Genomic DNA, 14,902 nt, shown 5'->3' with positions numbered 1-14,902 from the left:
CTCCTTATAAGTGAACATTCTCATTCTATGGGCAGTTGGAACGTGCTGTCCCTGAAGCTCATCTTGGGGACTTGCTTGGGCTAGGGCACAATTCTGTAAGCTCCAGCACTGGAAATAGCCGCTCTCCCCGACGCACAGAGGTTGAGTGATCGTTTCTTCCAGCTGAGTCGGGGCTCTCGCTGCCCTGCAATGGGAGAATGTTAGCCCTGAACGGGGCCCTGGAGTCTGTCTGATTTGTCTCATTTACGGTTGGAAGAAGTTAAGGCCTTTCGTGGTTGCAGCCTTTCCTAGGGTTGCACACGGAAAACTGGAGATAGAATCGGCCTGAGAATTCTATGCTGTGGATTCCACTCCTTTAACTGGGTCTTTCTAAAGGGAGAGGAAGAGCTGGTGTAAATTTAACATGGTCTAGTATGTTGAAGACACAGATGTCTGAGAACATGAATGAGGCTTCTCTAGGGAGGTTTTTCTCCTGCTCCCCCCTCCCTCTCCCCCTCCTTCTCCCCCTCTGGTTGTTTAGCTCCCGTGTCCCCCGACTATGTTGGGGAGTCTCCCCTTCTCTCCGGGTTGTGAGTCTTTCTGGAAGGCAGACCTGCCTTCAGGAAGTTGGACTTCCAGACGTTTCCTTTCTTGGGCTCTCGCACAGTTACAGGTGACCTTGGGGACCGCAGACTTAAACCATTTTGGTACCGCATGTCCTTTCATTTATATGGCCTTGGACAAAAGAAAGCTTCTTGTTTTTATTGCAGTTTACAGAATGTAATACTATTTGCAAATACTGGCAATATCTGTACTCTCTTGACTGTAGCAACTAATAGTCTTCACAGTTGTTGTCATGTTTTGATTCCTGGCGACCAGCTCTAGGACAAAAGAGGAGGTGGAAGATGTGAATAGAGGGATGGATTTGAGGTAGAGACTTAGGGAAGATGAGAGAATGCCTAGGTTTAGGGGAATTTACTTTTCTCTCAGTTCTTCTGCTGGAGGTTACATTTCCTTGTCTACTTCACTTGTAGTAGCCCATATCCTCTTATTTTTTATTTTTAAAAAGAGGATTTTTATTTGATTAAAGGAAATGATGGTTTCTCCCAAGGCAGTTCGATTACTTTTCACTTCTAGTCTTAAATTCCTTTGCCTTCCCCACTGTGTCTTTGGAAAGGAAGCTTGTGTATCCTCAGGTGCCCAGATACAACCAAGGGTCAGGAATATCCCTGTCCATTGCCATGAGACACCTAATTGGACAGTAATAGCTGGACTGAAGTATATTTAGGTTTAGAGGAAGTACCTGGACTAACTTGTGGTTGGCAGCCTGAAATATTAATTTGGAAAATTTAGTCTGTATCAGGATTATCTTGGGGTGAATGCCTGTGTGGTATATCTTGTACAAGGCAGATTCCTGAACCTCGCTCCCAAATATTCTCATTTAGTAGCTCCTGACTCCGGAGTGGGTCCAGGAGTCAGCATTTTGGGAGCCCCCACCATGACTCTGAAATGAGTGGTCTTCACATTTCGAGATGTAGCAGTCTAGGCTGTTAGTCCTCGTTCTCAGAATTAGAGAAGATGGCGGAGCAGCAACACCTCACGGGGAAAGTGAGCCTGGTGATTCAGTTAATAGTATCAGCTGGACCTGAGCCTGGTGATTCAGTTAATAGTATCAGCTGGACCTGAGCCCTGAGGTAGTACTATTCTCTTGTCCACCTCCTCCTTGACCTGGTCATTTACAACCACGTAAAGCTAAGCGAGGGAGGTTGGCAGTCCTTTGCAAAGCTTTTGTAAGCACTGGTATTCTCCAAAGTGCCCTTCCTCTGATGAGTGTGCAGGGACTTTTTTTTTTTTTTTCCCCCAGGCAAATGTCTTTTGCTGGTGGGCTTTCCAAAAGCTACGATGGCCTCCCTCCCCTGGGGTGTTTGCACCCAACAAGCATGTTCAGCGTGGGCTAAGAGGAAGTGTAGAGGTGGCTCTGAACTCCACCTAGGATTTATTTTTAGACCACATCTAATTAATCAGGAATGAACTCGTGTTCAGGAAATGGATTTCTGTGGCCTAAAAGTAGAAGAGCTGACTTGGTAGGTGGACTTTTAATATTATTGGACATTTTGGCTCTGTTGCCTGAGAGCAGAAATTATCTATCTTACATAGATACTTGGAACAAGGAACATTTTAGTGGGTAGTCTGCTTAATGGATGAGAAATCTGTAGCAGATAGCGGACCCATCTCTTCTGATGTACGTTTAATTTTCACCAATTATGCAGATCTGTTTGTATCTGTGTTGTCACTAAGCAATAGCTTATTCAGAAGCATCAAAAGGAAGGCATAGATGACTTTCAGTGCCTGGAAAAACATGTACTGACTACAGAGAGTGAGGCAATCTCATCGGCCTCCTTACATGGGCAGTATCTGAGCCTCGATGATCACGTGCCTGGGATTATTAGAATGATTAATGGAAATATCCAGAAGTTGCAGTGACAAAGATCGGAAATCAGTTTAGGATCACGCCTCTGAAACTCCACATGCTTCTCTGTCCAAAGGTTTTAGTAACTAAACATAATAAATACTTCAGTTATCTTTGCTTGAAGCTTCCTTGGTCTCCAGTGGAATCTCTCCCTGCCCTGGGTTATGCGTGGCCCCTGCAGTACATCCTTGATAGGTTTGACACAGATGAGCGTGTGGCTGTTTTCAGAGTGGAGGACAGTCAGTTTGCCCAACTTCCCCAACCCCCAGAACTTGCGCCCTAGATGGGGCACAACAAGCAGGGTTGTCAGATAAAATGCAGGTTGCCTAGTTAAATTTGAATTTCAGATAAACAATGAATACTTTTTAGCATAAGTATATCCCATGTAGTATTTGGGACATACTTATGCTTAAAAATTTTTTTTTTCTTTTGGTCTTATCTGAAATTCAAACATAACTAAGTATGCTGTCTTTTTATTTGCTGGCAACCCCAGCAAGGATCCTGTTCCCAATAAATTCTGTTTATGTGCATTGATTACAAAACTTCTGGGCTGCTTACAAGGACTGTTGTGCCTCAGGGAAAAAGAAGACTAGAGAAGCAGGAGAGGCCCTCGTACATCCTCTGCTTTAGAAAAGAGTGATGTTTCAACGTTGAGAGAGAAAATTAGCCTTTAGGACCATTACCATATATAGTGGCATAAGGAAAGCAGAAAACACTTTTCTTTAAGGCCCTATAATATCTTGAGGAATCTCTAAAAGGAATTAAAAAAAAAAAAAAAGAGGCTAAAACTCCAGCTGGGTCAGGTGGATACATCTGTCTGACACGCAGTAACACTTGCTGCCCCCAGCTGGGTCTCACTGACAAACATAAGTCGATGACAGGAAAATGACCCATGCCTGTAAGGAATTAGCTAATCATATTGTCATTACTTAAAGAGGCCTCATTTGGGCAGAGGGCGTCTCACAAAGGAGGAAAGAAATATGCCTGAAACTCTGAAAAATGTTCAACTTCACTTGCAGTCAAAGAAATACAAATCAAGGGAAATGTCATTTCCCCCATAAATGAATAGATTTATTTTTACATGAGAAATACCCAGGGCTGACTAAGAAATGGCATAATGAGAACTTGCGAACTCTGTCCTTCCTGGAAATTTATTAGACAAGTGCCTCAAGGCCCCTCGATCAACGATTCAACTTCTGGGAACTTTGTCCAAATGACTGTTCATATAGGTTAAGGATTTTACTGTGGTATTTATAAGAAAAAAATTCAGAAATCAAATGCCCAATGGTATGAGACAGTAAATAACAATTTGTATTGCTTGAAGTGCTTGTAAGCATTTTTAATCATATGGGGAAGTGGTTATGTTGTGTTTAGTGGGAAGAAAAAACAGTCTACTGTTGGATAATGTGATATCTGACCTGTGTATGAACCACAGGAAAAAGCGTGGAAGGAAATACACCAACCTCTAACTATTATGATTTATTAGGTGGTGTGATTGATTATGGGTGATTTCAGTTTTCTTCTGTATACCTTTGGGCTTTCCAAGGTGGTTCTAATATGCACGTATGCCTTTGTGATCAGAAACAAGGCTGTTGATGGGAATATTTTATGCGTCACTTGCCCAGTGGCAAGGTGGATAGATTGGGTAGCTGACCAGCCCTACCTTGGGCACTTGAACACACTACACTTACTAAACTGATGAAATTTAAATGAGTGCTCTGCTGTTGGTTTTATGCTGAGACACTTTACATTTCCAGCCTGTAGGTCGGCAGTTCTGAAGGATGTGAGGACATTCCTGGGTGAATAGCCTGGTAGGACTCAGAGCAGCCAAGGGACTTTTCTAGGGGAGGAGGCATCAGCATCATTTTCCTTCCCTCTTTCTGCTGTCTCTTGTCAAATGGTCGACTCCATCACATTGGTCATCTCCGGCCAGTAAGCCTTCCTGGTTTCCGTAAGTTGGGTCACATCTCGAGTGCCCAGTGGGTTCCACAGACAGCATTTACGGCAAAAAGACAGCATCTGCCTGAAGCCTGACAACTCCTTACGGACGGAGCTGTGCTCCCACGGCAGACAGTGTGGCCCTCGCATCTGTCCTCTTCGCCTTGATGCTGCGCTGACTTCAAAAATGCAAATTCTCAACATGCGCGGACTGGGCAAGGGGAAGGGACGAAAGAAAACAATTGTGTTAGGGATAGGGGAGCCTTTTTCCTCTTTTGGAAATGGTCTTTAATGGAGTTGTATTTTTATAGCTTTCCACAAAGGACACAGTATGAGAGTTTTGGATAGGTTTGGACGCAGTCATGGGCTTGGACGTCTCTAAGCTTGAGGGGTCTTCTGCCAGGACTAGGAGAACTGCCCTGGCTCTGTCTGGAGTTTCCATGTGACTGTTAAGGTCTCTGTGGGCCTTGGTTTCTCTGTGTGCCAAGGTGGATGCTAACCAAAGTGGAGTAATTATTTCATGTTCAAATTCAGCACTCAGCACATAAGGGAAATCATTCTAATCCCATATACAATTAAAGAACCAGGACCAAATTCTTAGCAAGCATTGTCACACTCGTGTTGACGATTGAGTTCCCTCCCCTAAATTATGCTGATTCCCTGGGAAACAAGAAGGAAGGAAAAATATGAGGAAATAGATTCTCTTCTTCCCTGATTTTGATTGGCCTTTTGACTTTGTTTGTGTACATGTGCTACATAGTGAATATATATATTACTGGCTACTTTTCATTTTATCTTTTGTAACAGGGGTTTAGAAAGACTTTTTCCAGGCATTTGCTGTTTTCTGTGCTGAGCAGATGAGGATTTGCCTATTTGTGCTAATCCAACCAAATCATCTCCAGTGATACCTTGGGAATATCGTTAGAGCTCTCTGGCGGCTGGTGATCTGTTAATTAGCGTTGCCATGTTCGTCGGCGGCCTGAGGTTCCATCATCGGGCCCATCAGATTTAACCGGTTACATCATCTCAGGGACTGCAGACCTTCTGTGTTTCTCATGTGATCGGGCCCGTGGGCTTTGAAAATGAAGGTTAACACGGCATTTAGCTAGCAAGATGTTCTTAATCTGAGGCTCTTGACTCCATAAAGACTCAAAAATTATTTCAAAACTGTCCTTTCTTTTTTTCTGGATTGTAACATTTGCTGTATTTTCAAAAGCCGTTGCTGATCCAAAATGGTTTAGAGCCATTGACTAGAGGACTTCAGGGCCTTTCGCGGAACCGGGAGGAGACCAGACCCTGGGGGGCAGGGGGCTCACCCAGGCAGCAGAGTTTGCTGATAGTTTCGGGGCTTGCGCCTGCGGGACCTGCGCCTGCTTTTCCCCATCATATGATGTGTTATGACAAGAATCACATCCCGTGTTTCGGGAACAGGTAACCAAGGAAGCAGATGCATCAGATAAGGTCACCTGGTGATTCAGTGCGAAAGGTGAGCCTGGGACTTCTCTCCCTGTTCCATGGGGGCCTCACTCTCCAACGCAGCAATGCGGTGCCTTAGCTACGCCGCAAAGCGAGGATGACAGGCGGGCCCCTGCAGCTGGCTCCTTCTGTGTGGGTTCTTAGATGCTTGATTCTATTTTCATAAATTTAATTTTTTTTTTTTAATGAGGGCCAGCTTTTTTTCTAATGGCAAAAGTTCTTTTCTTTCTACCTTCCCGAAAGAATTATAACCCTGTGTTCTGGGCTTGATGTTGGTAAATATTTTCTCCTTTCGGCTGCTTCACACTTAGAAATAGGAGGTCTGATGGGTTAAGAAATGCCGCTTTTATGAAGTGTTCTCAGGTTTGTCTACAGGCGAGGATGCTGATAGATACCAGGTTTCCCGGGAGCCTTCCTGCCTTCTGGTGTCATGCCCTGGGAGCTCACCAGACCCTCTCTGCAACCTTCTCGTTGCAGTGACTGCTTCTGCTACCCTTTCTGGCAAGCAGATGAGCAGGCCAACCCCTTCTCCCACCCCGGACTCTATCCCCAGTCAACCGTGGAGCCTGGTTAAGAGTGTGGCTTCTGGAGACAAAGAACCTGAGTCGACTCCTGAATCCACTATAGGCTGGCTGTGTGACCTGGGATGAGTTACTCCACCTCTCTGTTCTTCGTTTTCCTCATGTGTTAAAGGGCATTAATCTCTACTTCATGGCGTTTGTAAGGATTGAGGATTAATTGGTGATAAGTTCCCAATGTCGCCTATTTGCCAGTGTCACTGTTGTTTTTGATTCCTGAGTTTGACATTAACTGCTTCCGCCCTTCCTCCTCCTCTTTGCCAAACCCTACGTCAAAAGTGCCCGAACCCTTCCTATTTCGAGAAATGTCACAGCATTCTTGTCACTCTGGCATACCCACACACCCCATGACGTGCTTGGCAGTTGCCTCCGCTAACTGGTCACCCTGCACCCACGCGCTGGCATTTTGCTTGTTGGATGTGATGGTTTGACTAGCCTCACCAGGAGAAGCAAAGCAGATTCATTGCTCACGATACATCGATATGTCGTACCCTGTAATGATTTATTTGGACTAATCTTCCTTGTTGCAGACTCATTAGTGGTTGCCACCAAATGGTGGCTTATTTAACTTTCACAAATACGTAAGGCATTCACACCCCCGTTCCCCACTAGGGAAGGCACTGACGTCAGTTTCCCTCGCTGGGACCTGAGGTCAGGCGTGCGTTTTTACTTTGGTTAATAACTCTTTATCCTTCTTGATGTTGCTGTAAAACACAAGCCTGGTGCTAGAATTTGCTCGTGGTGCCTCCCAGCTCTGTCATTCTGTGCGTTTTCTGCAGGAGATTCAGAGTAGGATCTTTCTGTGACGCTGGGAAAATAAGCACAACCCTCGGTGATTGTTAGTGTGCGCATTTCCGCCCCTTAGGTTTAAAGGAATTTGTGCCTTCCCTGTCCTCTCTCAAATCATAAAATCCCCAAGGGAAAAAGATTTTTCTTTTGGCCGTTATCAACTCCCCCTGGAGAGCACTTAGGCCAGGCCTGTGTGCTCAGGCAGGGCACGAGGACATCAGTTATGTTTACGGACTGATCCGGGGAAAGGCGAGTGCCCAGCTTAGTTTGTGGACAGCATTCAGGACTGCTTTGCTCATGTCTTTAGCGTTTGTGGGCTTGAAATCTCAGATGTTTAAATTCAGTTCCGCAACTAGCCTCTGCAGCCTGAGTTGTCCAGGTATTGTCAACTTAAAAGGTACAAAAACACCCCTTCCATGTGTGTTCAGAAACATACACACGTGCATACATACACGAAGGCTGCCTAATAGCTCAGCCAGGAAAGATGGTACCGGGTAGCAGTCCTGTGTACCCACATGTGTGTACACACACACACACACACACACACACAGTATTGAGCTTCACCTCGTGTAGATACTGTCTGGCAGGAGTTGCTGTCTAATTGCGACAGTTGCATTCTGCAGAGGCTGGTTTTGTGCGTCAGGGCTACTGACCATTAGAGAGCTGGCATCCTTGTGTTGTGGAGGGTCAGCTAAAGGCCCCCTTTTTTCCTAATGGAACTGAGATTCAGTTGGGAGCTGGGGTGGAGTGAGTCTATTGTCCTTTGGCACTTTCTTGCCCTTGAAGCCATACTTGCATGATTTGAGTAAACAAATACGAAATGATTTTCAAAAGAACGTTTTTTTTTTTTCTTTTCTTTTCTTGTTTTTGAAATCTAAAACAGTATTCCACTTAGGCAGTTCTCCTGAAAGGGAATCAAAGATTCCATGAAGTTTCTATAGTGAGATTCTGGTCTTTTAAGTGGAGCGTCCACGAAGATAAGATAAGCTCCCCTTGCCTTGTTTCACAGCAAGGAGTGAGGGGCGGCTGGACCACAGGTGTACGGCCAGGGAAGCAAGGGAGACCTCCATGTTGCCCATTGTTTCTTAATTTGGCTTCAGGAAAATTTTCCTCCAACTTTTCAGCTTAGAGATGAGTTTTTTTTTTTGTTTTTTTTTTTTACATGTAGAAATTTTGTAAATGGAGAAGGGAAATAGAAACACCATGAAGCGTTCCCCTCGTTCTTCTCACCGTTAACTTTGGTGACGTCCCCCACTGACCGCAGTATCCAGCGTCTCCTGTTGCCCACAGTCGGGGAGCCACATGATTTATCATCCAAACCAGGACACTTTTGAGAGTAAAAGGGGACACTAATGATTCCCCTGGGATGGCAAGCCAAAGCTGGGGTGTATGGTTGCCTTCCTCGTCGTGGAGATCCTAAAGACCTGTTCTGGTCACCTACCTGTCTGTGCCACGTTAAAAGAACAACTTTAGAGAAAATAAATTCAGCAGAGTTTACTTGAGTCGGAAGGGCATCGTGAATCGGGCAGCACTCAAAACCAGAAGTTCAGAGAGCTCTTACCCAAAACGTGGGTAGTGAGTTTTTGTTGCCTAAACAGGAAATAAAGCACAGAAATAGATTGATTGGTTACAGCCAGGCTTTTGCCTTATTTGCGCATGGTCCGATCAGTTGGCAGACGATGATTGGCTGAAGCTTGGCTATCCATTCCCCCAAAAATATATGCCTAAGTTAGGTTTTGGTTTGTTAATGCACTAAGTTAGGTTGCAGGTTGATACATAGGAACTCAAAGTCCGGGTAGCCTCAGGCCAGTAGCCTCCTGCCTATTTAATTTAACAGACATCTGAGTTTTGCTTAGTAGGTTCTTATTTTCTCTCCTGATAGAGAGACCCTTCTTTCTATTTGTGCCATCATGTGTATAAGTTTTACTCAAGACTCGCCTCCTCTAGGAAGCCTCCCCAGATCTGTCCCATGCTGTGAACTGAAGTCTGGATTCTGTACCTCACTGTTGTGCTCCTGTATTTCAGATCCTTGCAGTTTGTCTTCATTAGGAATAAACAAATAACTAAGGGACCATAGGTATTTAGGGCAACGTGGCCCTAAGAAACAACATCCTTCAAATATAAACTAAAAAGATGAGATTCTATACTTACAGTGGATGAAGTCCCCAGGTCTCCCAAGGGAGGGAATCTGATGGGCTGAGCCTGGCATCTGAATTGGCTCCTGGGAATCAGTGTGACCAGGAGAGTAGGGTCACATGGCATGTCATTCTGCAGGGCAGTGGCAGCCAGGGAACACGACACTAACAGTAACAGTCAGTACAGTCAGCACTTAGCATCTTCTAAGCACTTTCCTGCATTCTCTCATTTAATCTTCATAAAACCCCTGTAAAATAGATACGTTATTATCCCTTTTTGTGAATCAGGGAACTATAGCACAGAGAGGGGAAGCAACTTGTTTAGCACCACACAGCCGACCGGTGGCTGAGTCGAGAAGCACACCGGGCGGTGTGGGTCCGGAATCTGTTCTCCTACTCACTGCTCAATGTGGCTTATCTTAAACAGGCATTGCTAGGATACTACATTTTCATCTTTTTATCCTCTTTAGTAAATGTCTATTCAGTGAATGTGTGCTGAATGAATGGACACGTGAGTGAATGAATGAACACAGAGAAAAATACACAGTCTACAAGAAGTTCGGGGGTAGAAGCTTCTTCCTGTTGCTACTTGCCCGAGTGCCAGCGTGCACGTGCTCAAATCGCTCTCTTTCCACCCCGGTCTTTTTGCTCAGACAAGAGTGAGAACGGTGAGGCGTATCAGAGGAAGAAGGTGGCAGCCGCCGGCCTGCCGGAGAGCCCTGCTCCGCCCGTGCCTTCTCGAGGGAACCCTGCTCAGCCCGGGGGCAGCAGCTGGAGGAGGATTGTGCTGCTCATCTTGGCCATCACCATACACAACGTTCCAGGTGAGGCCTTGCCCTTGATCGCGCCAGCCACCGCCTGCAGGTGAAGTCACTTGTCAGTGTGCTGGTCTGCCTGGAAAAGGGGGACGGGCAGTAGTGATTTGGGTCCTTTCTGTAGAGGCATGAAAGTAGGAGTCCGAATCTCTTTGACTTTACTTTTGGGGTTACTCATTGTATGTTGACCATGGTGTGTTAAAACTTACCATTCCAGTTCAGCAACTCCTGTTTCTACCTACGAGTTCCTTTCTTTACCTATTTGACACCAAGTTGTTTGTATAAATTTGTAACTGTTGCATGATTGTTGTGGAGGGTGCCTTTTGTAAATACAGGATGTCTCTGGTTCTGCTTATTGCTATTTGAAAATACAGTTGATCCTTGAGCAACACGAATTTGAGCTGTGCTGATCCCCTTACCCTCGGATTTTCTTCCACTTCTGCCACCCTGAGAAAGCAAGACCAACCCTTCCTCTCCCTCCTCCTCCTCCTCCTCCTCAGCCCATTCAATGTGAAGACAACGAGGATGAAGACCTTTATGATGATCCACTCCCACCATGAATAGTAAATACATTTTCTCTTCCTTATGATTTTCTTGGTAACATTTTCCTTTCTCTAGCTTACTTTATTGTAAGAATACAGTATGTCATACATATAACACAAAATATTATGTTACTGGTAAGACTTCTGGTCCACAGTAGGCTATTAGTAAAGTTTTGGGAAGTCAAAAAATACACACAGATCTTTGACAGCTGGGGAGGTCGGCGTTCCTAACCCCCCCGTTGTTCAAGGGTCAGCTATGTTGAATTCAGCATATTTTGGCACTGATGTTGGCTTTACCTGCTTGCTTTATGTGAGTATCTTTCCAAAATGTCCTTACTTATCCTTTCCTCGTGAGCATTTTGGAGTAATTTGTCTTACGTCTTTGGATTTATTTCAACTGGAAAAAAAGACTCATTGATGTGTTATTTCAAACACAATACGTTTCTTTTAGAGAAATTAGAAGGCATGGATAAGCATAAAAAATAATAAAGATATTATAAAAATAAATAAACTGAGGGAACCTGAGCTCTTTGGGATACATCTTGAAATTCCCACTCTGCTACTTACTAAATGAGTTTATCTCAACACGTTGCTTGGACTCCCTGAACCCCGGTTTTCTCATCTACGAAATGGGGGCAATGCTACCGCTGGCTTATTCTGAGAACTAGTGAGGTGCCTCATGTGCACACAGCTTTTGGTGCCACTCTAGGGCCTCGTGAGCATTTGAAAATGGGAGCTGTTGTTAGCCGGCCTTCCCAGCTGCGGCTTCTTCAGTCCTGAGTTCCTAAACATTCCGATCCATCATTTGTCGCTTAGGGTCTCACGTTCGAGCAATCATCTTCTCCAGGGAGTGTCCCTGGGTGATGCGTTTTCTGAGTCCTTGCAAAGTTCATCACACCAACCTGTTAGCCTAGCACAGGAGCAACGGCTTGGCTGGGCAAAGCTTTCCAGTCGCGATGCTTTTCTCTTCAATGCTCTGACAGGTGTTGCTCTGGTGTCTTCTGGCGTTGGTGTTGTGGAAGCAAATAGCACGGCCAAGCTGAGTTTATTCCTCCGGGTAACTTAATATTCTTTTGCTTGCACCATGAAGACTTCTTTGGTCACCTTTAAAGAGTGAAAATGTTACATATTCTAGCATGTATGAAATCTACCTGAAGCACTGTGTCTAATCACTTTTTTGGCTCAGATATTTCTCTAGATAAGAAGCATGTTCGTCATTATTTCTATCCTAACCCTAGGAATTTCTATCATGTGATCATATGTAGGCTGGTTCTCCCGATTGTCATCAGCATCTGTTTCTCTCTGTCTCTCTTGGCCTTTTCCCTTTGAGTAATGAGTACACTCTTTTTGGTTGGTTTTCTAGAGCTTGCTATTCAGTATGTTTTTGGTGTTTTGTTTTGTTTTTTTGGAGACAGGGTCTTTCTCTGTCGCCCAGACTGGTGGAGTACAGTATTGTGATCATAGCTCACTGCAGCCTCAAACTCCTGGGCTCAAGCCATCCTCCCACCTTGGCCTCCCAAAGTGCTGAGATTACAGGTGTGAGCCACTGCACCTGGCCCTTTAGTATGTCTTGAGGTGAAGTCTTATGTGGGACCCTGATGCACAAAGATGACCAAAGTGAATTTGCCCGGGTGGAAAGGTCTGGTCATGTCCAGCCAGCTCATTGGAAGACCCCTCAGGCCCCTCCAGAGGACAGCTGCAGAGCCTCGAGGGTCACTTGTAGCCTGCTGAATGCTAATTGTTAGAGAAGAGAGGTTGCTTATGTTGTTTTTGCCGTCTTAATAGTAGCTGTCCTTTTGCCATTTAAGATCCCTCCTTTAACCAATTGAACAAAACTAAAGATCTGTTCAGTGGGTTTAGTTTCCTCTAAGAACAAAGTGGTCTAAGATCCAGATTTTACAGCGACGGACTCTGAGTATCCAACTTTCTTCTAATGGACCTTTTCCTGTATCACACCTGCCACCTGTGTCCCCGTGCGCTCAACTGGAGTCATGTTGTGGCTCCTCAGAAGGCCGCGGAGCATCAAAGTCCACTTTCTCAAATGTTCACTGACTCCAGTGAGAACCCGGAATAAAGCCAGAAACAAAGGTGTGTTCGTAGGAAGACGTGTGGAGTGACAGCAGCATTTGGGACCCTAAATCAGCGTGGATTCAAATCTTACTTCTTCCCCGACCGGAGAACCCTCTTCTGGGTCTTCGGGGTTTCCACGTTATGTTCAGCCCTTGTCCCTTTAATGGTGAGTGCGGAGCCTCTTTTGAAATGAGGTTGGAGTGGCTCACCGGAATCTCACCGAGTAAAAGGCGTCATCAGAGTGTGGTGCCAATAGTCGCTGGTTAGTAAACTGGAGACAGCTGGGTTGAGAGGTTGGAAGGGAAATTTCTTTCCCAGTCTTGCCTCTTAGTGATTATATTTTAATATTGTTTTCTAGGTACTTGGGTTGTATTAGTACTAAAACAGACCAAGATCTATGGCCATCTTATAACTAATATTATAACAGGGTGCGATAGTTAATGAACATAATAAGTGAATTATAGTTTGTGTTAGAAGTTGGTTAGTGCCTTAAAAAATAGAAAGTGCAACAGGGCAGAGGAGATGGTAGAGCGTTAGAGAAAGGAGTTACCATTTTAAGTAGAGGAGGCAGGGAGGGCCTCACTGAGATGTCCTTGCATCTGAGTCAGTCATGCAGATCTCTGGGACAGAGTGAGTGTTCCGGACAGAGGGAACAGCCAGTGCAAAGGCCCTGAGGCAGGGCTAGCCAGGAGCCCAGTGCAGCTGCAGCAGGGTGAGCAGGAGGGAGAAGAGAGCAAGGTGAGGGCAGGAGGTCAGCCCTGTCATTAGCTGGAACGTGGAGGCGTTGTAAGGATTTCCATTTTTGCTCTGTGGGTGATGAGCTGCTGTGGACTATTGAACAGGGAGCACATGACTTGAGCTTTGAAAGCGTCTCTCTAGGTGCCGCATTGAGAAGGGACTTAGAGGGGTGAGGAAAGAAGCAGGGAGGCCAGGTGCGGAGGCCACTGCAGAATGCAGGGCAAAGACGATGGTGGCGCAGACCAGGGGGGCGAGAAGAGATCCTGTCCTGGGATTTGCTGATGGGCTACGTGTGGGGCTTGAAAGAGAGGAGCAGTTAAGGACCCAGAGGTTTCAGGGCTGCCCAGCTACGAGGCTGGGTTGCCATCAGCTGAGAGGAGGAGGAAGGCTGCCGCTGGGACAGTATGCAGGATTCAGCGTTGGACTGGGAGGTTTGGTTGCCGTGAGACGTTAAGTGGAGACTGACTGGACATCTGGATCCCTGAGTTTGGAGCTGGGGAGTAAAGTCTGGCAAGGGGTACAAATTTGCGAATCATTGGTGCATGGATGTTACTTAAACCCATGACTGGACGAAGCCATCAGGAGTCTAAATACAAAATAGATGCGTCTCCGAAGACCCTGCTGTGGCTCATTCCTCGAGTCCCCAGCTTCTACTGAAGTCTGGAGAGAAGTTCACTCACTCACAGGTACTGCTGGACTGCTTAGTGCTCTTTGATGAGAACCGTTTCAAGAGCCTGTTTGGGGCCAGCTTCCCTTTGAGAAGGTCTTTTCTTCAGCACTATCCTTTGTGGCTTATTAAAAATTTAACTAGAGCTTTGACATTCCCTGAGACTCTGGGTTTTCAGATAGACTTTTCACAATGGCTAAATGGATAATTGATTTTTATGAAGTTTTTCGTCTTCGCTGGTTCAGTTTTGTATGTCCCGGGGATGACATTTTGTTAGAACTCTTTTTAACGTGGAAGGAAAAAGGCAGGCTTGTCAATGAGTATCCTGTCTCCTAGCGGTTTCTGGAGTGCGAGGACACACCCGTAGGCGTATACACACGCCCGGGGCACTCGGGTTAATATTTAATACACGTGTGCGGGGACAGATGGGCTCTTAAGCGGCTGTGGTTTGCAGTCCTCCGTGACTCTGATAGAGGTGTGGACCCTCTCACACGGGAATGTCGTACACATGTCCTAGTCTGTTCAGCGTGCTGTGACAAAATGCCATAGACTGAGTGGCTTATAAACAACAGAAATTTATTTCTTATAGTTGTAGAAGCTAGAAGTCTGACACGGGGGCAGCAGGGTCAGGTCTAGCGATGGCCCTTTTCTGGGTTTTAGGTGTCTGTCATCTTGTTGTATCCTCACCTGGTGGAAAGAGGGCAC

At 45.6% G+C, this 14,902-nt stretch overlaps 1 protein-coding gene across 1 annotated transcript in view; it reads left to right on the top strand.

The window, feature by feature from the left end:
- The window catches only part of SLC39A11 (solute carrier family 39 member 11), a 308,764-nt gene that overhangs the window by 178,220 nt on the left and 115,642 nt on the right, over window positions 1–14,902 (top strand). The window contains exon 6 of the mRNA XM_069481668.1: window positions 10,019–10,189. Within this exon, the coding sequence (XP_069337769.1) occupies window positions 10,019–10,189 (171 nt within the window). The remainder of the gene's footprint in view (window positions 1–10,018; window positions 10,190–14,902) is intronic.

Source organism: Eulemur rufifrons, chromosome 9, assembly GCF_041146395.1.
Source record: "Eulemur rufifrons isolate Redbay chromosome 9, OSU_ERuf_1, whole genome shotgun sequence".
NCBI lineage: Eukaryota > Metazoa > Chordata > Mammalia > Primates > Lemuridae > Eulemur > Eulemur rufifrons.
The sequence above is the reverse complement of the archived record's forward strand: the minus strand, read 5'-3'. Positions and strand labels throughout refer to the sequence as shown.